We start from the raw sequence: 25,452 nt of genomic DNA on the forward strand, positions 1-25,452 counted from the left end.
AAGAATTAGGGAGGAAAGAAAGGAGTAAAAGTAGAAAGGAAGTGAGGAAAAGGGGAAGGAAAGAGACGGAACGAATGAAAGAAAGAAGAAAGAAAGTAGAAGGAAAGGACAGATGTAGGGACGGAAGGAGAGAAGAAACGTTAGCAAAGAAGAAAAAAAGGACAGAAAGCAGAATTAAAGAAGGAAGGAATCAAGAAAGGAGAAAAAGAAAGGAAGGGCAGGAAGAAGGAAGGATGGAAGGACAGATGAAAAGCATGAGAGAAAGAAGGAAGCAAAAGGACGGTAAATAGAATCATGACATAAGTAGGAAACTTTGGGACTATTGACACATTTCTTTCCCTTTTTTACTGAATAAGGAGCTTCAGTGCTTCTTTCATTACCTCCTTAGGGTAGGTAACACTGGAGCATCCTTTATGAAAAGAGAGGACATAATGACATCCCATAATTCATAGTGTAGCTGATGGTGAGCGAGGTCAGAGTGAACGAGTGGCCTTGTCTCAGAGGACTCGGTGGGACGGGGTCGGCTCGTGGAGACTCCTTCCTCCAGCTTTATCTGCCCGGCCGCGTTCACATATGAACTCTTGCCTTTAATTGTCTCCATTAGCAGCCGGAAACCCGGAGGAGCCAGGCTGTTTGGGCCTCTTTTCTCTCCGGATCATTTCTGACTCTGAGACGAGCGTTCCCGGGCCGGTGTCCAAGGCACACGCAGTAAAATCCCTGTAACTACAGGAGCCGAGCGCACATAGGCCTCGTAAAATGGAGCGGGCCCCTCGCTCCACATCAGCCATGAACTCTGAGAGAAAGACGAAACTTTGACTCATGGCCGCGAGGAAGCGTGGAGAAACCAGCCGCCGGGTGACGGATGTTCAGAGACGGGAAAAAATGAAGTGCAGGAGCCAAACAAGTTTAGAGGTTAGCCTTTGTTACCATTGGCTCGGTGCTCGGCCATTTTTAATGGCTGTAACTCCGTTACTGTTTACACCAGGGAGGAAACTCAAATTGTTCCCAAAACATGAGAATTGTTTTGTAATTTTACAACCAGTCGACTGGATGATTCTGTTGAAGGGTTAAAATGATGAGGAAGAGCTGACATCTGGTCCGTCTAATTAATACTTACTTTAAATATTAAAATAAGTTACAGTGTTATGATGGTTTTAGGAGTAAAAGGAATAATAAAACCTTTTCTTCCAAGTCTATTCAAACATCTTTAAACATTTTAAAACATAAAAAACACATCTGGTTAATGAACTGTGAGGCTGTGTTTGCTCCTCTCAGACTGTCAAACAGTGCTGTAGTATAAGGAGAGGAAACTCAGTTGAGCTCTGGGACCAAAGCTCACGCACTCAGTTTCATTTCTGGCTTTTAAATTTCTGGCTTTGCCAGACACATGAACTGTGGAAGTGAAACAAAAGATAAAAGAGGAACGATCAGTGCAGAGAAGGCCACAGGAAGGGATGGAAACCCCACTGTGTGTGTGCGCGCTCGTCAGGCTGTCTTTGTGAGGACTGGTTTCATTTTTAGTCCTTACAGGGACGATGAGTCATTTGAAGTCATTTACGGAGCTGCTGTCCTCACAGAGATGGAAGAACACACACACACACACACACACACACACACACACACACACACACACACACACACACACACACACACACACACTGCCCTTCAGCCTCCTCCAAGGTGAAAGTCTGCTGCAATGTGACAACAGACCAGCAGGGGGCAGAAGAGACAGCAGAGAGACATCAGGAGGAGGAAGTCTTCAAAGGACCTAAAACTGTAATCTTTGGAGTATTTTTACTTTTTCTGAATTCAGAATTTTACACGTTTCTCCGTCTGTTTTTTACATTTTTTAAATTTCTTTCTTCCTTTCATGTTTCTTCTCATCTTTAAAGGTGTTTTCATATTTTTGATGCAGTGTTAAATTGTAATTTTTGTAATGTTTTTACATTTTTGTTTCTGAAGTTGTTTGAAGTCCTGTTGGATGTTTCATAAATATTATTAATTTAATTAGTTTTTAAATTAATCTTTACATTTAAAAAAACAAATAAATAATTTAATTAATTAACATCTCCAGATTGTTCCTGTTAAAAGGGAGTTCTTCCTCCCCACTGTCACTGAGTGCTGCTCGGGTGGAATCGTCTGATTGGTGGGTTTCTCTCTGCCATTGACACTGAGGTGACTGTTGTTGTGGATTGGTGTAGAAACTGTCATCACTTCTTCAGGAAGTTGTTTTTGTGGTTTCACAGTCGTGACAACAGTTTGACTACAACTGCAACTTTTCTGCTGAGTCTGTGCATACATACACACACGTACACACACACACACACACACACACACAGACACACACACACACACACACACACACACAGACACACACACACACACACGTACACACACACACACGTACACACACACACACACGTACACACACACACACACGTACACACACACACACACACACAGGTACACACGTACACACACACACATGTACACACGTACACACACGTACACACACACATGCACACACACACACACACACACACACACACACACACACACACACACACACACACACACACACACACAGCCTCCTGGTCTCCTTCACTCCTATAAGGCTGCCGTGTGTGAAGAGCTCTTACTAACAAGCTGTGTTGTTCAGTCTGTTTCTAATTGTGTTGCCATGAACTTTAACCTTTGACTGAGGCCTGTGGAGTCTGAGATGGAGCTGACCTTTGGGCTTTAACACACCTGACCTGCAAACTGCAGAGGTACTCACTCTAATGATGATTAGTTATGAGAAATACAGAAAGGTCAAAGGTCGCAATGTTTCAGTCATTTAATTGAATTATTAATCATCCAGTAAGAAGGGAATTAATAAAGTGAGTATAAATGTTATGATTATTGCAGGTTGAGACTCCACAGCTGATGACTTGAACAAATCTCAAAGTATTTTCTAACTAATAACTGTAGAAGCGTCACGTTCAGGAGGTTAGTGAGGCAGAAATCATTCAGCGATGATCAAAGGCAAAGGACGGATATGGTTCAGACGCATGTTTCACTAAAAACTTTACACCTTGTAGGCTTAACAGAAATATTAGATTCCCAAAAGAATGGAAAAGGCAGAAGTTTACAAAGGAGGGGACGATGGTTAGACTGTGTCCCAAAGTCAAAGGTTCTTTGGGTGGTTCTGGCAGTGTGATCGGTCGTCCACCACCAAACACTTCAGCCCAGAAAAGCTGAAACTGCAAACGGATATTTTGTCGAACACGTCAAACACTGAAGAAGTGCGACACTTTCTTCACTGTGTGGAGGTGTGATCACGCAGCCACGTCTGGGTTTAAACGCTGCTCCTCGCACAGCAGACTTCACTGATCGCCATCATCAGCAGGTCAGCCGCCTTTCTCATTTCTTATGTTTTTAACGCTAATGTAACTTTAAATATCTAAAAAACACAGAATTAGTTTTACTTGTTTTCTTTTAAAAAATCTGCATCGTATATGTCAAAGTTATAAAATGTCAAATTGGCTTTTATGTGACAGAAAACACAGGATATAGACAGAAATACAAAAATGAATTCAAATAAAATGTTTAAATGTTGTTTAAAACTTTACATTTAAAACAAATAGAAACATTATTTTTTTAATATTTTCTCATGAAAAATGTAAATTCTGAAATATAAAATGATTTCATTCACATATATATACGATCTATTTATATATAGATCGACACAGATGTCAGAGATCAATGAAATTGCTGATTTTGTATCTGAATCGTGTTTTACGTGATGTCATATCCTGCTCTCATAGAATAAATGATTATATATGTGTGTCATCTGCACACGTAGCTGATCACACACGCAGAAACGATGGTGTGAGAAAGTCTCGATTTCCTATTTTTCGTATGTTTTTCACACTTTTATGTTTCACATCTTCAAACTCATCGTAATATTGAACAATGATAACAAAGTAAACACAAAATGCAGTTTTAAAAGACGATTTCATTCATTAAGGGAACAAACATATCAAACCTACCTGCCCTGTGTGCAAACTGCCCCCCAACCCCGATGGCTGTTCCCCCCGCGGCAGCAGCGGCTGCAGTCAGTTATTCCTTCAGTGAGTTTTTCACGTCACTGTGGGGGATTTTTAGCCCACTCTTGGAGGGTTTTCCAACACGAAGCATCTCAGTCTTCTAGGCCAAACCCTTCATGTGGGCTGGCATTCTCTTTTTTTATTGTGGAATGACGACCTCTGACCTTAAGTGTTCCGGGTTCCTGTTGACTTGGAATTATTCTGCAGCATGAATTATGATCGACCCGTCCAGCCCGGGTTGTCTTTGTCTAATGTTGAAATGTGCTTGCTGATCTGAAACATGTAAGCGATTGACTTTCTTCTTCCTCCCAGCTGCGATGCTGTCCTCCTTCCTCCTCCTCGTCTTCCTCCCTCTCTGTCTGGGGTGTCAGACCAGCTCGTTCACCGAGTGTCAGAAGGTCCCCTTCGTGCCGGGTCACAATCTGGTCGGCGAGGGTTTCGATGTGGTGAAGCTGCAGACCAGCGGGGCCCTTGTGGTCAACGTGAAGGACTACATGGTGGGGGGTGCTCAGGGGAACTGCACCGTGTGCCACAACCGCCTCCTCAACCAGGTGCCTCCCCTCCCAAAGCTCTTTCAGCAGTTTCAGTCGTGCCGCTGCTGTTTCTGCTCACTCACAGAGAAATGCTGTCCTCCTCCCACAGATCCAGAAGCTGCCCGTTTCAGTGCTCGACTGCCGCATCAAGGTCAGCACATTCACACGTTTTATTTATGCAGACAGCTTATGTGAACTATTAAAACTGACTTCTTGAAAGAAAAAATAATATTCACATCTATTTGATGTCATTCTCGCACTGTCAACATGCGCTTGCATGACTGACTTCATTCTTTAAACTTTGTTTTAAATATTTCAAAATAATTCGCACAATAATTCCAACAGGGTTAAAAAAGTAATTAAAATGTACGACATGTGCTAACACAAAAATATGACACAACACAGAGTCTGATGACACTTCCTTTTTGTTGTTGTAATCTTACAGATTTCATTCTTAATTATTTTCTAAATCGATAGATGTTTAAATGAAAGCAATAAAACCAAACAAAGTTTAGGTTAATGTCTCTAAATATTCTTATTTCCTCAGCTTTCACATTTCTGCTCTTATTGCATTTGGTGTCAACTTCTGCAGAAATTCGGGTTCTTCATCTTAAGCACTGACGGCAGCAAAGGTCTTTCTGTCCAGCCAGCAGCACTCCGGAGCTCCTTACCAAAGTAATGCAATAATCGTTTGCCACATCATAACCACGTTCAGGATCCATATGCAGGAACTGCTTCTCAAAGTACAAACAGTCACCTCTGCTGGCTTTGGCCTCCATACGCAAATGCCCCAGAAGATTCTCATCAGACATCGGAACGCCGTTCAAATCGTAATGTTTTGAAAATGCCTTCAGATGCTTCCTCCTCGGCTTGTGGCTGCACTAAACGTTGTCAGGGAGCTGATGTGAAGCACATGTAAAACATCACTATTGTCTCGACTTTGGTTCAGCGTCTGCTGATGTCCTTGGGATGTGCTCAGAGTAAGATCTGATTCTTCCCTGTGCCTTACCAAGTTCCTTGGAGGTGGTTCATATTCCGTGGCCACGGAGTTTCACAAAGTGCAGGTTGCTGAGTGTTTCTTTTCTTTCTCCAGCTGTTTCTGCTTTGCCTGCTGGAGTTCTTACTGGACACACAGTGCTAAAATCATCACCAGCCTCAGTTTGACCTTTACAGGTGATGACACAACTGACACCATCTTCATCGCCACCCCGTGTCATCAACCATTTCAGTACATCACTGATGAAGTCATTCTTTATAATCTTTCAACATCCTCACCATGGAGTACATGAAAGGTCCTGACCCTGTTAAGCATCCTTCCTGCCCCACTGAATCCTAAATCCATGGCCACCTTGTTCAGTTCCTTCGGCGTCTCCGTGGGAGCTAATCAACAATTGCCAACCAGCAGCTTCTGTTGCCCCGCAGACCAACACAAATCCCAATGCTAATGAGGACACGTGTACAAGCTTTCTTTTAGTTTTTACATATGAGCTCAAAGCTGAAAGCACAAAGCAAAGATGAACATCAGCCCAAAGAGACTTCAAAGAGGTTGCCATGGTGATTTTACAGTGAACACTTAAACAGGTAGAAACAGAAGCTGCAGGCTGATCATCACTGCCTTTGTTACCTGTTGACCTTCAGGCTCTGGCTGCTGTGCTCGGGTCTGCATGCATTTATTCTTATGTTCACTGTGTTTTCTTTGCTAGCTTTGTGTTAGCATGTGTCTGTACAGATGTGTTAGCAGTGTAATCCAGTTGTTTCTGTCCTGCAAGCTGTTTCCACTTTACAGTCACTTGTCTCTCTAACTTGAAGAAGTTATAACATAACAGAAGTTCTAGCCAACCCCCTTTTCTCCTCTTTGAAGAGTAAACATGGTGTTTATGTCGATGTGAACAGCATCACCCAGCGTGCTCTCTGTCCTCAGGTGCAGTGCGAGCACAGCCTCAGCAGCAAGCTCTTTGAGTCCAGCCAGTCAGTGATGAAGGAGAGGAGTTCATCGCTGGGAGTCAGCTGGAAGGTTGAAGAGTTTCTGACTTCAGCAAATAACACACACAAACTGCATATAAAAGATGGACAGAAGCCCATTAAGCTTCCATTCTATTAATGTCCAGCAGGGGGCGACCTGAGCCTGGGGGAAAACCCCCACAGGTAACAGGGTGGACAGGACATAACACTGATAACACACCTATGAATATTTACCCCACCCTAAAGTAATTTGATTTACATTAATCAGATGAAATGCTGCTTCAACTTCATGTCCCAGTCATCCTAATTCACACTGTTTAAGAAAATTATAATCCTGTAAACGTTTAAGTTTCCAAATTCAAAATAATATATAATCCCAAAACTTTTTAATAACACTCTCTCATATTTTCAGCAGTCCTTAATTATTTTTTAATTTTAAGTGTTTTATGGACACTTGTATTAACGTTTGGCATATATTTAACTTTTAAATGAAATAAAGATTATTATGATAATTACTGATTTCCTAGTTTTACATTGGTTGTATCGGTTGACAGGGAAACCATACAGTTGACTGACTGAATTAGGCGATTAATAATAATAAAGAGAGAGCTGCAACACTTTTTTTATTAGTATTATATTTTTATGTTATAATAAAACACTCGTGTCAGCATCAATCTCTTAACAAAATGCTCAGTTTAATTTTTTCAACAGCTTTCAAATTAATCACAAACTGAGCACTTTAATTTTAATCTATTCTATGGTGGGGGGGGGGGGGGGGGGTAATGGTGTAAGACAAGCTTTAGGAAATAGATATTGGTCCATTTTTGAACAAAATACACTCACTTTGTCCTGGAATACAAACTCCGAGTCTACCGCTCACGTGATCTCTGAGCTCAGTAAATTCTGATGGTCTCAGTCCAGCACTGCGGTCATGGTTAACAGAAATATTGGACTATGATTTTGAAATAAAACATAGAATCAACACGTAAATCAGATCAAAGGGACCACATCAAACTCTTCGCTTTGCTCTTCCCTGGAAGTTAAACACGATCCTTGCTTATGCTAAATTCTCTTGTTGATGTTGATTGCAACACTCTCTGAGTACCATGTCTCATGTTTCTGGTATACCTCTTCTCAGGTGGGCCTCGGCATTAAGGGAATTGCTGGTGTCGCCATCGGAGGATCTCACTCCATGTCATCAACGTTTGCAGAGTCTCGCAGCCGGAGTGATAAGTTTAGCTTCACTAGCCACGAATTCAAATGCAAATACTACACGTGAGTTTGATTCTCTCGTCCTGACGTCACCTATCCAGGTGACTGCTTGTGTCGGTCCTGAAAAGGTGTCCCTCCTCTGTGCTCCTGTGTGGCTGTATTCTTGCATGCCTCAGTCAACCCTTACCTTCTTTACCGTCAGCTTCCGTCTTCACTCCCGTCCCCCACTGAGCAAAGAGTTTGAGGTCTCCCTGAAGAACCTTCCCTCCACCTATGATCACAAAAACACCTCCGCCTTCCGTCAGTTTATCTCCATCTACGGGACCCACTTTATCCGCAGAGTTCAACTCGGGGGTCGGGTTCACTCCATGACCGCAATCCGGACCTGCCAAACCTCCATGTCTGGACTGTCAATCCAGGCTGTCAGCACCTGTCTGTCTGCCGAAGCCAGCGCAACCATTAAGGGCATCCCTGTTCACGCCTCCAGTGAGTTCTGCCGCCAGAAGAGCAAGAGCCTTAAAACCGCTTCAACCTTCAGTACGGCCTTCTCCGACAGGAAGACCCAGGTGCTGGGCGGAGATGGGGGTATAACGGACATCCTGTTCAATCCCAGAGGGTCTGAGGGGTATAAGAAATGGCTTGCGTCTCTGAAGAGTGTCCCAGGAGTGGTTTCCTACCAGATCAGCCCTCTGCACTTATTGGTGAGGAACAAATGAAGGGTAAACTGAGCTGATAAAGTTATTATTTCCCTTTAAATGTCTTCAGATGGTTTTGGTTAGGGTTTGGGTAACCATGGCAGTTTGAGTCATAAAAGTCACGGTTAAAAGAAATCTGACTGCTGACTGTGAATTAAAAATGAAAGTTTGTTTGGGTGACCCATCTCTCCACCCTAACCTCCTCCTTATGCCATGTTCACAACTACTTCAGCAACTGGAGGGTGCTGCTGCTCTAAAATATATCTATGCATCATGTGAAGAAAAGCCCAACCAACTCTTGAGTTTTTCTTATTAAAGTGGCGTTTTTTTAATGCTTACGTTTTTCATGTGCGATTTATACAAATATGGTTATAGTTTTAATAACAGATTTTAATAGCTAGTTAAATCCCCAAGCATTATATTCTGCTCACATTTTAAAGGCCAAAGCAATGTTTACACAAACTGTCACAATATTCAGGTCACATTTGTTCTGTCTGCATACAGACACGTGTACAGTTTAAAGATATCAAGTAGAAACTTAAGAGCATCGTTGTTTTTTTTAACCAAATATAACTTGCATCAGTTTAGCTGCCTTTTAGCATCAGTCTGAGCCTCATTCAGTCTTTTGGTTTTACTCTTAATCTGTTACTTTCAGCCTCAACCAGATTATTTAAAAGCTCTATTCTCTTTGTTAGATAAGAGACAATCCCATCCTAAAGGCCAGCCTGCGAGACGCCATCAGTGACTACATTCTCACAAGCACCAAGCCGCTCCACTGCCCCGTCGACTGCAAGATTGGCCACCGGAAGCAGAACTGCGCGTGCCAGTGTCAAGGTCATCGAATGGTTGACTCCCATTGCTGTCCTGCCGCGGCAGGTGTAGCTCAGATGAACGTGACGGTGGTCCGAGCTGAGGCACTGTGGGGCGACTATTTCAGCAAGACAGACGGATATGTTAAAGTTTTCTACAACAACCAAGGAGGCACGACGCCAGTGATCTGGAACAACAACTTCCCCCAGTGGAACTACCTCTTTACTTTTGGAAGCATCAACCTCAAAGAACGAAAGTGAGCAACACTAATTATTACTAATCAATTTCAGTTTCTGCAAGATCTGAGACTTACAGCCACTCTTTGGGCTGTAAACCAAAACCTGCAGTTTCTCTAGCATTCACTTGAGGTTCCAGCAGTGAGTCAGTCCTCATAGATGTGCATGTTAAAATGTCCAAATCAAAAAGAGTGTGAGGTATTCAAGAACCAAAATAAAAGATTTCCTAAACAGTAGCTTAGAGAAGCACAAGTAGAATCAGGTGATCTCTGATGTAGTGCTTCTGTGTTTCCTCCACAGACCCGTTGTTTTCGAGGTTTGGGATCGGGACAGCATCTGGGACGATGACCTGCTGGGGAAAGTGTCTGTCATCCCCACGATGGGTCGAAACATCAACAAGAAGTTCAAGCTGAAGCACGGCTCAGTGCTGGTCCGCCTGTCTGTCGTGTGCGGTCCCAGCCTGGAGGGGTCGCTGTGCGAGCGCTACATCCCCTCGCCTACCTACCAGGACGTGATGGGATATGCAAAGAACCACCAGGGTTACTGAAACTGGAGGAAAAAGCAGTGCATGGATTACAAAATAATTTAAGAAAATCCAAGCAAGCATGAAATGTTGATGTTATCTCAATACCGGTCGCCAACACCAACCCACAGATGGGACAAAACCTTTGATTTGTTCATTGTAATGTAGAAATAAAATGCATGTTTCTGTCTCTTTAAACCCAATACAATTTGATTGATGAGTAATTTGGCCACAAAAAGCCATCTCAGGCAGACCAGTATCACCAGAGGAAAAGACTGAAACCAGTTATGGTGATGTATGAGTAAAATGTCTCATTTGTATGGTGAATTTAACATATCTGGACTGTCACAGGAATCATCCTCTGTCCCCGATATCATTGATATGAAACCTGTTATATGACCTAAGCAGTGTGTAGTCTGTCAGATCAGTGGGGGGACAAACATCCCCAAAGGTTGGAATTTTGCTCAATTCTCTCAATCAAGAAGGTTTAAATTAAAAAACAACAACTTAACACAGATTTCCTGTTGTTAGAAAGTCCAAGAAGGACATTCAGCAGACATTAAATAAAGATATCAGATCAGAATCCTAAGGCAGAGAAGGATGTCCAGAAGGCACTCGAGAAAAACCTATAGCAACATTCCTGAAGGACATCAAGCTATGTTCAAGGTGGACATTCAACTAAGATGTCCAGGACGTAACATCTTCAACATCTGCCCAGTTTTCCTTTTGGAACCAACATCAGACACAGAGAAAAGATCAGCTGATGGTTACTGAACTTCAAAACGTTTGCTGTTTGGGAATCTTCAGCTATTCCTCTGCGTAGCATCCAGATGTTAAACTTCTCAAAAGTCTCCAAAGCAGAATGAGCTCACATCATGGAAACTCACCAGCAGGTTGTTGTAAAATGACCCGAACACCAACAAAACTTCAAATCCAAATGAGCTTCATCGATACAACCCAGCAAACACATCGATGAACAGCTGCCCAGCTTCTCTTGCTGTCCAGTCAGGGTTGAAAAAGGTTCCAAAATGAAAAATGTGCTGATGACAAAGAAGGAATTTCACCATCTGCTGGACATCAAATAACCTTTGACCTGTGACAGTCCAGACATGGTCAGTTTACCATGGCAACAAGTAGGATAGAATTTAGATGTAAGGTAAGCTTAATGGCCTCAAAGTGTGGTTCAAATATAAAAACAGGTTCTGATCACAATCATTCATCTGTGCTTCGGTTCTCGCAGTGATACAGAGACCAGTTTTTACTGGGACGATACCATCGCTGTTCCTACCATGTTTGCTGGGAAGCTTCCCACGGTTGGAGCTTCAGGCTGATATTTGGTGGATTTCCTTTGGTTGTAATTGGTTTTATGAATCAGCTGCATAAGTAAAACCTTCTAAATGTGCAGAAAGTTTTTTATCCTCTGAATGACTGACAGAAGTACAGGATGGAGTATTTTACAGAGTGTTAACTCCACTTTAAAGCTCACAGAGCTCAAACAGTGATGACAGATGTAATGAAATGGTGAATATTTCAGCCGCTGTCAGCAGTCCTGACTGTTAAACAGTCCGAACACACACTGCTGACAGTGTGACACACAGGCTGCGGTAAACTGTCGCTTACTCACTGCTGAAGACTCCTCAGCAGAACAGGAACAAACACAAATCCAACATGTTTGCAATGACAGTGTAGTACGTCACCAATAAATGACAATAACTGATCAGCTGAAATTACACCAACCTGTCATGTTATGAATTTAGAAGTCTGTTTGTCGGTTATGCTTGAGATTAGAGACCTGCAGGAACAAAACCTATACCCACTGGCCAATCAGATGTCTGGAAAGTAGCGTCCCCCTTCCTGGAAGATCCCTCAGACTTCCCAGTGCTGACGGAAGCTTTCAGTCCGTCTTTATCTGATAAGCATCAGAACTACAGATTAGGAGAAACTTTATTTCTGCTTTTTTCTGTTGGCTGCCATTTTTAACTATTTTAGTCTTCTGTAAGTCCTGATATTTGACCTTGAGCAGGACATTTATTTGTTTTTGCTGAGCTCGTATTAAATTTCCAAGCAGATTAATCCTGTTTGAATTCTGGTTTCTGACTCATCATTTCCAGTGTTGCTGAAGGAAATTTCTGCATTTCATTGTGAAACTGTGTTACGTATTAATTTAAAACCATGTAAGGCGACTTGCTTTATGTAGTCTTAGTCAAATATCAGTGAAGGGAAGTCAGGCAGGTGAGGTGACTCTGCCAGGTGAGTCGCTTATTTACAGAGCTGAAACTCAGACCAGAGAAAACTGCAAAATGAAACAGAAACTGAGAATAACCGGCCCCACCTCTCCTGACCCGAGGGACCTGCTGACTGCCTGCGCAGTCCTGTGAAAGCGTCCATCCTTACTGCTTCCACAAGAATTAAGAGGATGAGCAGCAGCCAGGTGCTGCTAATCAATTGCATTGATTAACTGATCACCATCAGTGTGATCGTCTCTGTAAAAGCTGAAGTTTTTGGCATTTTGAAGGTCTGGAACATTCAGGTGTGTAAACACAATTCCACAATCTTCCTAAGTGTGCAGAAAACCCCAAAACCAGACTCTACAGTCAGCAGGTTAAAGTTCATGACAGCACAATTAGACTAAGGCTGAACGAGGATGGACTGTTTGGGTTGCAGGAGAAAGCAAAACAAAAAAAATTACGGCTTCACTTTGCAGAGCTGCACCTGAAGGAAGAAGAAATGAGACCAAAGTGGAGCTGTTTGTTTATAATGCACAGCACCACGTTTGGAGGAAACCAAACACCTCACAATAGCTGTCAGCACGGCGGTGGAGGGATCAGGGTTTGGGCGTCTTGCAGTCACTGAGAGAACTTGGAGAAAACTGGGTCATCAGCAAGACAGAGGTCCATGAACTGCATGCAACCTGGCGAGAGGCTGTGCGTACACGAATGCTGCAAAGCTGAATAAGCTGAAGCAACGCAGCATGGACGAGTGGACCAAAACCCCTCCACAGTGATGACAGAGACAAACCTCCGTCATAAACACCAGACCTGCATGGAGGCCTGCATATACAGTTGACCTGCACGGTCAAATGTATATTATCGTCTTTTCAGCCTCATTGCCATCACTGGTTCAACAGTTAATAGATGATCAATCAATTATGATCAAAACAGGTATGAATCAGTGTGACTCCAGTGTCAGTGTTTCATCAGCAAAGATGATCTAAGATTTATTAAGTGCTCAGATTTTAATCTCGATTATAAAGACAAAGTAAACTTTCAGAGTCGTTTTCCTTTCTGGGGAAGCAACGTTGCCCGAGCGATGGAAAACCACGGCAACTGAACATGTTTACTGTGGTATTAAATTTGTTTTTGTGCCCTGAAAATCTTTGGTCCTTTCATGACAAAATACAGTTTACTAATCACAAATTGACAACATAAACATAAACTGTGCTTGTGGTGCTGACCCAAAAGCAGGAAAACACGACAGGCAGAACTACGGCTGATAGAGGAACGTAGAAACAAAAGGCAACGTCCAAACTACATTATAACCTAAACTGAGGAAGCCAGGATTAACCATGAAAACTGTGAACCTGAACCCAAGCTTGACAATAATCCTGTGACTCGAAGTACACGAGGCTAGAAAAACAAACGACCCGACGCCGAACAGAGGGAGACAGCGGACTTAAATACACAGAAGGGTGATGAGGGAAACACCTGGGAAACACAGCTGGCACAAATGAACCTGATGCCACAAGGGAAGTAAAACTAAACATGCTGAACATGGAAACACAGGACTTTCAAAATAAAACAGGAAACATTATGAAACGTAGACATGACAACACAAGCTTGACAGTAGAACATGGAAACACGCAGACATGACAGACTGGGGAGAAACACAAGGAGAGACATGGGGACAGATAAGGGAGACGACAGCATAATTAAACATTAAACACAGAGGACACGAGAGACTTACACAGAAGACAGGAAAAGACTCATAAACATGAGACATGGAAGAAACACAAACTAGAATAAATCGCTTGAATAAACCCTAACTAAATAACACAAAAACTTAACATTAAAGCAATCTAACATAAGAAAAACAAAAATACAAAATAAACTCAAAACACCAGGTTATAGACCCAACCCCTGAAAAATGAAGACAAACGCTAACACTGATGTAGCTTCACACAGAGACAGTATTAGCCAGCTAGCTGCTATCTTGGGTATTAAGTACTCTGTTAGCCAACATTAGCCAGAACAAAGACAGTTTTCTCAAACAAAGACCATCAGATTTGATTTTTGTGAACATTTGATTCGTGAAGGAGTTCTTTGATTTGGAGGTTCAAATCCAACCCTCAGCTAATGTTAGCTAGCAGTTGCATGCATGCTAACATGGACAGATTGCGTATCATGCGTCTGAGAAGCTTGATTCATTTTAAAAGACTTTAAACTGGCAGACCTCCAAATGTTCGGTTATCTTTTAGAAGACCCCAGCTGGTTTTTACCATCAGCTCTGTAAGGCCCTCCAGCTCCGTCTCTCTGTGCTCTGATTGGTCAGAGCGGCATGGACTCGTGACTCAGCTCTGACTCACAGCGTTGACCTCTGGCCGACTGAGTCAGGAGGTTCAGAGACCCTCGTTTACATTTAACGGTGGTGCGAGTGAACGTACGTCAGACGTCTGAGATCTTCGTCGTTAGAACACGTCTGCATGCCCTCTCCTGCCTCACAGCAATGACCCTGTTTCAGATGTTTACAGTTACAGGGCATTATTAAAACTGTAGATATCTGAAGGCTCAAGAGGCAGCTGGGAGGATGAGGAAGGCCTGCTTCAGAGGTAGAGAAGGACATCCTCAGGTTAGAAGTTGTCGTAGTCTTGATTTAATACATTCTGAATGGGCTGCAGGGTTCGCATCACTGCTTTTCTACTATTGTTTCACAGATTTACCTGAAAACCACATTTAATGCAGCTCCTCCCTGACTTTTTATATTTTTCATCCTTTTTCTTTTGTTCATGCTTTTAAAATATACAAACTCCACTTTGGACAGTGGTTACTGAAAAAGTTCAGAAGTAGATTTGTGAAGTAGTCAGACTCGAACGTCAAGGAAGGTGGTAGGAAAGCAGACTAGCAGACATTTCAGGTTTCCAGAGGTGAGCAATTTATTTACAGTGAACTCAATTTAATGTGCAACTTAACAAAACTTCCCCCCAAAGTAACTTAATTAACAAAACTCAACAGACCATGGCTCTGTTAACACAGCTCACCTCTCCTCTCTCATCTGAGTCTGGTAGAGACTGGCTTTAAATAGGGCCATCAATTTCCAGCCAGTACCCCTCACTCACACTGAGGGATCTAAAACTCTACACAGATGATTAAAAAAGACACAAAACCTCACACTTCTAATATTCACGTTTACACAACTAAATGGCAGTATTAATGAAAAGAAAAAGATTCAACAAATCCCTTCAGACCTGGACACAAACAAAAGGAAGCATCTCCACTTGGTTTGACCTGCTGATGTCATGTGTGACATCATCAGGACTTTAAAATGAGGAAATGCTAAGCAGGCGTTTCCCCACACCTGACCCACGTGAAGACTGAGAAGACAGAACAAAGTATGAACAAATGACTTAATCTGTAACACAATAAAATATAAAGAAGCGTGTAACTGCGTATTTACCTTAATTTGCCGAATGTTTAATTTGCCGGCAACAGAACGCTTCCGCAAACAAACCCGGGATAGTGAGTGCAGCAATGTTACATGACAAACAGCAAATCATAGCAAATACATAGAAACAGAATAATGTGTATAATGTGCAAATAAAAGGTAAACACATATGGGACAAATGGAGAGCATTGCAGCTGCTCATCCACTTTGTCACAAGATTAAAATATCAAAAGATGTAAAATTTTAAGAGAAGCAACAAAACAGCTTTAAATCCAAATGAAAGCTGGACGACCAGCAAAGTTCATGAAGGAGTCGGTGAGCTCAGATCATTTCTGTAGCACATTTAAACACAGCTGACGTAAAAGCAATCTAACAATTAAATATATGGTTAGTATAAAAGAAGTAACAATGATAAAGAATAAAAATAATAATAAAAGACACAGTGAGAAGGAAAAGCTACTGAGGGGAAGAAGAACCTTTAAAAGCATTCAAACATTCTGATCAGCTTTTATTTTGAAATTATTTTCCAACAAAGGCTCAAGGTAGAGGAAGCAAACCGCAAACTGTCTGCTTCAGAAATCTGGAGACATCAGCAGCCACAGCGAGGGATTTGGCGATGGCCGAGCCACACCAGTGTCCCGCTGGCCGCTGTGCAGGGCTGGACTGGGACAGAAAATCGGCCCAGGCATTTTGACTAGAGACCGGCCCCCCAGGTATTACAGGAAAAGCCTTTGAATGAAAACAAACGCTGTTGTGACAGTGATGTACTGTCTTGTTGGTATATGTATGATTTCTATACGTTGTACATCAGATAAAAGATTCAGATAATTATTTATTAAAAGCAGTTTAAATGAGAATAAGAAAGAAAAGTATGTCTTTGTGCCCCCTCTCCCTGTTAATGCCCTACCTGCCCCCCTGGCAGCACTTTGCTAGACCCGCCCCTGCACAGTTACCAGCTGTCGGCTGCTTAGAAAAGGATCCTGGTGTTATTTGTCTCTCAGAAACAGTTCATAACTTCAACTCATTCATGTCACCTAAAAGGTAAACCTGTTTCTCCATCACAGCTCTGATGATTCAGTAAGGACATCTCCTGGTTTCATCTTCATGTTTCCCTCTCACCACATATCCAAACCGACATCATGACCAGCAGCTTTACAGCTGTGGCTCCAGCAAACATCAGCTGATACTAGAAATTAATATTAAATCAATTCTAACAACAGCTGATCAAGCTTAAACCTGCTGCTGTTGTTTAGCGAGACATCCGCTGGTTTCCTCTTTCTGGCACAAAGTGGGCGATAAACAAACAAGAGAGCCGATCAGCTGATCACTGATCAGTTTCATGATTGAAGTAGAAACAGGAGAGGGAGGGGATGAGAGGAGAAGAGGCAGCTGTGCAGCGAAGACAGAATAACTCCAGCTTTGTGTCTTTTTCCATTGTAGCTGAAGTCCGGGACAAACTGTTCCTTTTCACCTCAATACGAAACGCGTAATATTTTCTCTGAATGAAATACGAGACAATTCCGTTTTTTAGGGGACGGTTGGCAACTCTACTAACTAACCTTATGAGTAAAATAAAGTTCACTATCATAGCATTTGCCCAGTATGCCCGATGGCCAGTCCAGCTATGCCGCTGTGATGTCACCTCACTTCAAGTCAAATTTTGAAGCATGGATGTGAATATTCTGGCCGATGCCGCCTCGGTGCTTTGAGGCTGTGGCGAGTGAGGGCTCGCTGTGGAACGACACCCTCATTGCCTGCAGTCACCCATCAGTGAGCGTATCCTGGGTAATCTTCCAATGATTTGTACAGATGACTTTTATTTTCATTCACTGTGACCCGACATGAGTGACTGAGCCCAGAAACTGATCAGCAGTGTTACTGAGGTCAGGCTGATTCAATAATGGGTCACACTGTTCACCTGCGGGGCGGGCGAGACGGCAAGGTGGATCTGTGATGACACCAGAGTCCTTTTACCATCATGTCAAACAGACCTCCCTCCTCCTCCTCTCCGATCACACAAAGAGCTCCTTTTTCCCGTCGAGCACCGAACATTTAAATAACGATTTGACAAGTGAGGATGAGGAGGGGGTGAAAGGAGTGTGGTAATGGAGGTGGGTGGGGGCTGGTGGTGCTTCTCCCGGGCGCTGAGCCAGCCCGTCGGAGATCCAGATCCATCTCCACCATTAAAACTCCATTTAGGAGACCGAGGACTCGTTTATCACGCCCCCCTGAAAGCTCACATCTCCACGCTCAGACCTCATATTGCACTGAACACACACTGGACACTTTATTAGGTACACCTTTGTCTTTCACGCATCAGATTCAACAGGCTGCTGGAAACGTTCCTCCATGTTGACATCATCATGATATCATCACATGACCGCCTCATCCATGATGGGAATCGGCTGTCCCTCCACATCCCAAAGCTGAGATCTGTGACAGTGGAGCTGTGCGCTCAGAGACGCTCTTTTGCAGACCTTCCTTGTAAAACGTACTTATTTGACTTCCTGTTTCCTTCTTATCGGATGCTCAGCGCGCGGCTTGTCTTCACCATACAAGCTTAAATGCCGCTGTTGCCACGTGATTGGCTGTTTGGGTTAATGAGCAGGTGAAAAGTTAACAAAGCGGCTGGTGAGTGTGTCTCATTTGAATTGTTAATAATGTGTGAAATCTTCACCAAAGTTTAATGAACTGTTTGCATGTGGATGTTCGTTCATGTGTTAATGAACACGTGATGATCCAACAGGAACGTTCCTGTGCTCTCTTACCCTGCTGTGATTTACATGTATGACCTCCCCTTCTTGAACCTGATTCACCTGAATTCAAGCACACCTCCTCCCTCCCCTCCTCCCTGCCTCTGCTGCGGACGGGGGAGGAGGGGGAGCAGGTAGGGAGGGCGGGGAGGGAACTGCGCCTGCGCCCAGTCTCTCCATTCCCTCCGCATCGCCCCCACCCCTCTCCTCCCTCCCTCCTCTCTCTTTTCTGCAGCATCAGTACCACCTCCCCCGTGCCTCCTCCCCCTCTCTCTCTCGCTCGGTTTTCCTGCCGGGCTGCTGCTTTGCGCGCTGCGGGGCCACACTGCGACCACACCGAGGAGGAAGAAGAGAAAGCCGCGGACCGACGGGGGGGCCAGCCGAGCCAGAGCGGCGGACATTAAAAAAAAAAACCGAATAAGAAGAAGGACGCGGGAGGAAGAAGGAGGCGCGGACAGCGAGCCCGAGGAGCAGAAGCAGAAGGCGGAGACGCGTTCCTCCCTCCATCTCTGCCTCCGTGAAGAAGAGCCGAGAGGAGCAGCAGCAGGAGGACCGCGAGGACCTCGCAGCGGAGAAAACGACGAACGACGCGGAGCCGGAAGCCTCCCCCCCTCCCCCCTGGACCAGGGACGATTCTCCGTTTGTAGCAGCGGCGCGGCGACACGATGAAGGACCGCACGGCGGAACTGCGAAGCGTAAGCTCTCCTCCTCCGTCTCCTCTTCCCTGTCGGCCTCCATCATGTTCGCACATCCTCCTCCTGCGGCCTCCGGAGGAGCGGGGGGAGGGGGAGGGGGTCTGTGGCTCTGCGGAGCTTCATGCTGTGAATACAGAGCGCGAGGACGGACCGTTACTGTCGGCTTGAGCGCGTGCTCCGTGCGCGTGCGTGCGTGGAGGTCACGGCTGCGGCCGGACACTTTCCCGCTTTTTTTATTTCTGCTGTTTTTTGGGGTTTTGTGGCGCTAACATCAAAGGCCGCCGCAGAGCCCCCCCGTGCATGATGGGAAAACGGCTTCAACACGCGCCCATCCGCGCGCATTCAGGCCGCGCGTGCCTGTGTGACCTGATGGGGGGAAGGGGGGGGTCCAAAATGCAGAGATTTTTTTTTTCCAGGCCGCATCCAGGAGCTGCGCGCGCCTCCTCCCCGACGGAGCCGCGTGAGTGTGGGGCCACCGTCAGAAGGGAGGGATCGGGGGGGGGGGTCACGGTCCTGTGCGGCTTTGACGCGGGTGCGGAATGCGGAGAGATGCGGCGTTTATGCGGCCGCTGCGAGCGAACAGCTGATGCTGGGTGGTGGTGGGAGGGAGGGGAGGGGAGGGGGGGATGTCACATCAGCGAGTCAAACTCTGCAGCACCTCCACGCGCCTCCCGCCGCCTTGGGTTCAGCCGGGTTCGCGTGAGGCGGAGCACAGCTGCACGCGCACATTCGTACACGCATCGATCCGCCATCAGCGCGTGTCACCGATTATTGATCGACCCCGGGATGTTTTTATGAATGAATCCTCATTTGTTGCGGTTTCTTCACCTCCATCTTTCTCCTCCACCTCCCTGTGTTTCTGGGAGGAGCCTGATCAATAATACGTGATCAATAAATCAGCAGCTGAATGCTGTATGTGTGTTGAGGTGATTTGCATTGAAAAAGTGAGGGGCTCAGCAGCGCCTGAGTTTACCGCACTGCTGTCCGTCCACCCCCCTGCCTCCTCTCTGCCTCCTTTTCCTCCTCTTTTCCTCCTCTCAACCTCCTCTCTGCCTCCTTTTCCTCCTCGCTGCCTCCTCTCTGCCTCCGTTTCCTCCTCTCTTCCTCCTCTTTTCCTCCTCTCTTCCTCCTCTCTGCCTCCTTTTCATCCTCGCTGCCTCCTGTGAGGCTGTACCTGACTGGTGTGGCTGTTTACACCTGAGTGTGGGTCAGCTGCTGGTGGGCTGTGCTAATGTTAGCTTGTGTTGCTGCTCTTATTGTTGCTCTGTAGGTGAGACACACTCGCCTGTTTATTTCTGTGAATAACTCACCGAATGACAAAAAAACTTCCTGAATCTTGAATCAGTCATCCGCCCTTCTCTCATTCTCTCCTCATCCCTCCATCTTCACCTCTTTTCCTCCACCGATCCTTCCTTTAACGTGTATTACCTCGATCACTTCTTCTCTGGCCCTTTTGCTTCTTATTTCCTTATCTCCTCCCTTCCTACACCTTCCTAGCTTCCTCTCTTCTCTCTTTTATTGTCCTTTCTCCCTCTGTCAGTCTGCCTCCTGCTTCCTGATCAAAAAGAAAATCAGTGATTGGAACTTGAGAGCAGCTGAACAGACACAGATTTGACTCTTTCCTCAGACAGAAAGACTAAAATCAGCTAAATTTCACTGAATTATCAGAAAATCGTTGAACTGTTTCCTGCTGTGTGAACAAAGAGACTCACCTGATGTAAAGAGGACGATTCTGCCTGATAGATGAGCTCAGACTTTACAATGAGCCGCTCGGTCTGCTAAAACTGGTCCCAACCCCAAGTCCTGGACTCACCAGAGCCTCTGATGTGTCACCAGAAAACGGATCTGCTGTGAAGTCGTTTCTGGAACTTTTCTTTTGGTGAAATCACTGCGAATCATTCTTGTGTCAGACTTAACTTTATAAAATGAAATGTGATGAATAAAAACTAAGAATAATAAAAGTTAGCAGGACAAAGATGAATGAGGTCGTCTACTGTGGACACCTGCCAGCTGACCAGTTGGCAGGCGGTTGCTGGTAGTTTTCAGGTGAAAGTGGTCGAAAGATGGTTGCTTTGGTTTCTAGCAGGTTTCCATGGTCGCCCATAATTTGCATGGAAGACGCCGATTTGTCTGCAAACACTCGCCAACTTCTCTTCAAGCAGAAGAGTCACAAACTGGAAATGGAGACCAGTCACCTCCAAAGTAAAAGTTGCACCTTTTTGCACTAGTTAAGCACAACTTTTACTCTGAAAGAACACAGTCTTGTGTCGCCCTCTCTCCGGTCTCACGGCTCGCTCGTTAGAAAGACGCTAACGTGGAGATGAGTTGCCTTCTTCAATGTATCTAAGTGCAACTCTGCCAACCTGCTGGTGACCAAAGCAATCACACAGAGGTTTTTGGTGCCCCCATCTTTTGCGACCAATCTCACGCAGTGACAGCCAGCACGTTTCCCTAGCAACCGATGGTTGATAGGCGGCCTGGGTGATGAGGGTCAAGCTTGTCACCTCCCTGCTCTTATGTGAACGCTTCAGTGCTTGATGTTGGTGTTCTTCATGTTTGTGGGCGTATCTCTGCTACCTTCATGGTCACGGTGTTGGTAACTAACCACCACGAGGCAAGCTAGTCGTGCTTCAATTAGCAGTTAGCAAAGCTAGCTGCCTGTGAGTAACTGTGTTCTGAAACACAGTGATTGTTCCCCGCAGCGATTCCCACATTTTGAGCAGGTCACGCTGCCCGCTCGCTCTCTTGGCTTTGGTAACGTGATTTCATTGGCTGACGGCTGTATGGGAGCGTTTGACTCGATGTGACTTGGCTGATGCTTTTGCTTCAACAATTGAAATAATAATAATAATAATAATAAACTTTATTTATAAAGCACACTAAAAAACCAAGGGTATACCAAGGTGCTTGACAAAAATAAAACAGGAAAAGGGAGAAGGGAGGGAAAAGAGAAAGGACCAGGCACGTATCAATTATAAAAACCTTGACAATCATAAGATATAAAAGTAGTTCACAAGCATAACGGATAAAAATGTACCAACGCACACCCAAGTGTTAACTAGGTGGAAAGGCAAGATTATACAAATAAGTCTTCAGCCGTGATTTAAACAGTGGCATAGAGTCAGACGCCCGGATAGCGACAGGAAGGTTGTTCCATAAGACCGGGGCAGCTACAGCAAACGCGCGGTCACCGCGAGACTTCAGCCGAGAACGAGGTTGCTCCAGAAGAATTTGGGTAGCAGATCTAAGTGCTCTGACAGGAGTGTGTAACCTGAGAAGCTCATTGAGGTAGCTCGGCGCCAAGTTATTAATGGTTTTGTAGGTGAAAAGTAGTATTTTCAATTGAATGCGGTATTTAATTGGAAGCCAGTGCAAGCCAGCGAGAACAGGAGTGATGGAAGAAAACTTCCTGCTACCTGTCAAAAGACGTGCCGCCGCATGCTGGACAGTCTGCAATCTAACGAGAAGGGTGGAGGAAAGGCCAGTGTAAAGAGTTGCAGTAGTCCAACCTGGAAGTCACGAATGCGTGAATGAGTTTTTCCAGGTCAGTGTGCGGAATACAGCCTTAGAAATGAGGCGCAGCTGATTAAAACTAGACCTCACAACAGCAGACACTTGCTTGTCAAATTTAAGCGAGCTATCCAGTAGTGCCCAAATTACTGGCATAATCAGAAGGAGAGCTAGCAAAAGGCATCAGAGCAGCGCACAGTTGGTCGCGGGGGATTTTACTATCAAACACCACGATCTCCGTTTTCATTTCGTTCAGGACAAGAGAATTACTCTTGAACCAACCTTTAACCTCACGCATGCATTCACGAAAATAGTGAAAAGACATAGCAAGATCGTCAGTAATCTCAAAATAAATCTGTATATCATCAGCATAGCAATGAAAGGCAATATTATACTTCTCAAAAATTGCTCCAAGAGGGAGCAGATATAGCGAAATTCTTTCAAATTTCAGTGCAAACAATTTCGAGCAAAGCGAAACACTTCTGCACGTCGCCTTGCTCAAAGCCAACGGGAACACCGAACGCCACCTTTTCTCACCGCACACGGAGCAGAGCAGGTGGAGACCGGAGGACCGAAATAACCAATTTAAAGGCAACATGCTAGCTTAATATACACAAAATAAAAGCTTCCCAACAAGGCTGTGTCCTAACAGAAAGGTTAACATGGTAGAAACACAGCGGTTAGTCTCTTGATGTGGTTGTCTTGGAGATGATCGAGGAGCCTGTCCGTGACGACTTCATTCTCAGTTCAGTCAGTAACGTAATGAACCTCCCTCAGCGTCTGAGCTGAGTCTCAACTGAAAAGTCTTTAAATCAGGATAAAAAGCAAACAGTTGAAATATGTTTCTACGTGAGGCCAGCAGACGGGGGTCCCTCGCTGTGTGGGACCATTTTTTAAAGTCGCTATTTTCTGATGAATCACTTTTATTTTCACTTTCTGTTGGGCTTAGGTTATTTGCTGCAGCATGAGAATTAAAATGAGTCCCTGTACTTTGTCTCCATCGGATATACAATTGGCTGCCTGAAGGCTCAAAGTTCACAGAGTTCACTTTAACGCAGTAATGAGGTCAGACAGTGGCGAGGCTGTGCTGAGGACGTCCTCACAGTTACCGCCCTGTGAAACACCTCTGATGCTCAGATCGTACAAAGACCGGAGACCCATCAGCAGCCCTGCTGAGCACGCAGCTCGCTTGCGTTGTGATTGATGTTCGACTGTAATAAAGACACGATTCATTCAAATAATCGACTCAGGATAGAGTTTACTCCTTCTGTCTCCACTTAGTGCTTAATAACTTCTTACAGAACCTCGTTAGAGGCGTCGCATGAATAAGACATAAACTGCATGAGCTTCATTTGGACCAAATCTGAGTCTCAAACATTTGGTCTGCTAATCAGATCTCAGGCTCATGTTTGAAGCTGGAATAAAAACCAAAGGTGGAGATGGAAGAAGCTTTTATTGGCTGCAGACAGAGCGCTCTAAACCCGATAAATCTAACGTAAAACTCACCGACACTTTTCAGGATGTCAGAGTTTCTGTCTGTGCCCGTTCTGACTTTTATTCCTGGGCTCTGTCAGAGGAGCTTAGCATGAGTCATGCTGGGCCTCAGTTCATCCTCTGTCTGAAATAAGCTGGAAGTTCTAACAGCAGATGGGCGGGGCTTCTGAGCCTGAGATGACCATATTAGGAATTCGTATCGTGGCTCATGCAGTTCCAAAAATGAGATGTGAAGATGAACCAGCTGCTGTGGCCTCACTTTATTTTTGCTCTCTGAATATTTTCTCAGATTTTCCTCCACCTTTCATTTGTGCACGTGCTCCCTGCGTCTTTCTTTTCTCCTCCACCACCTCTTCCATGATTTTTTCCTCCCTCCATTTCATCCTCTCCTCCATCTTTCCTCCCACCCCTTCCTCTTTTTGCTGCTTCTCTGCATCCCTCTCTTATTTCCACCCGTGTCCTGGCAGCTTTCCTTCTTCCCCGTGTTTCCCGTCGGTGTGAGGCACCAATCTTTTTGGTTCCTGGTGACTGAATCTCCTCGCTCCTTTTTTCTTTTCCTTTTCAATTGTTCCTGAATTCTTCCTCTCTGTCGGCCATGTTGGATGATCACCGGAGTGAAATCCAGCTCACGTAATCCTGCCGGTAACAGATGCTGCTGTATCATGCAGCAGCAGCAGCAGCTCTGTAGTAATAATTATTTTTTTATGTAATCGTCCACATCACAGTGATGCTGCCAGCTCTCCTCCTCCTCCTCCTCCAATCTCCACAAGTCTGAACAAACGCTGCAAGTGAGGACAGTACAAACCTGCTGTGGTGCTTTCATTCCAACACACACCAGGCTAACTTCTAGTTTTCATGCTAATGCTGTGCTGATACATGACCTGCTTTCACACATGTTTGTTGTGAGTTTAACTTGCTGTTATCTTTTAAATAACCCAAACCTCCAGGAGGAGCTGTATCCTTGTGCTTGTCCCATGAATATGTGAATTTCAGCTTTAGTTTAGGAACAGAATCAGAATCAGAATCAGAATACTTTATTCATCCCGAGGGAAATTAGGGGTTACAGCAGGCAGCACGCTAATGGCGCATGCGCACTCACAAAGGAACCTTCTGACCAACTTTACACAAACATCACATTGGGCAGACATGTCAGAAGGTAGGCTGATAGGAAAAAACAACGAAAATACATAACATGAGGTGAGAGGAGGAGAAAAAAAAACTCCACTCAGACTGAGCTCCTGGTGGGAGAACAGTTTGATAACAGAAAAAACACCTCAGCACAA

The 25,452-nt window shown here is 44.6% G+C and overlaps 2 protein-coding genes across 2 annotated transcripts in view; both read left to right on the forward strand.

The window, feature by feature from the left end:
• Positions 1 to 4,405: 4,405 nt before the first annotated feature.
• On the forward strand, positions 4,406 to 10,083 carry prf1.3 (perforin 1.3; the record flags this gene model as incomplete). The annotated part of the gene is made up of 7 exons (XM_080905237.1): positions 4,406 to 4,639; positions 4,731 to 4,772; positions 6,543 to 6,635; positions 7,722 to 7,858; positions 7,998 to 8,496; positions 9,186 to 9,556; positions 9,837 to 10,083. The coding sequence occupies 7 exons, from the start codon at positions 4,406 to 4,408 to the stop codon at positions 10,081 to 10,083; spliced, it is 1,623 nt and encodes a 540-aa protein (XP_080761363.1).
• Positions 10,084 to 18,758: 8,675 nt separating this feature from the next.
• stx1b (syntaxin 1B) overlaps positions 18,759 to 25,452 on the forward strand; it is a 53,140-nt gene continuing 46,446 nt past the window's right edge. Inside the window, exon 1 of the mRNA XM_080904738.1 lies at positions 18,759 to 19,165. Within this exon, the coding sequence (XP_080760864.1) occupies positions 19,136 to 19,165 (30 nt within the window). The 5' untranslated portion in view covers positions 18,759 to 19,135. The remainder of the gene's footprint in view (positions 19,166 to 25,452) is intronic.

The sequence above is a fragment of the Rhamphochromis sp. 'chilingali' genome (genome assembly GCF_963969265.1).
Source record: "Rhamphochromis sp. 'chilingali' genome assembly, chromosome: 15".
NCBI classification, from domain to species: Eukaryota; Metazoa; Chordata; class Actinopteri; order Cichliformes; family Cichlidae; genus Rhamphochromis; species Rhamphochromis sp. 'chilingali'.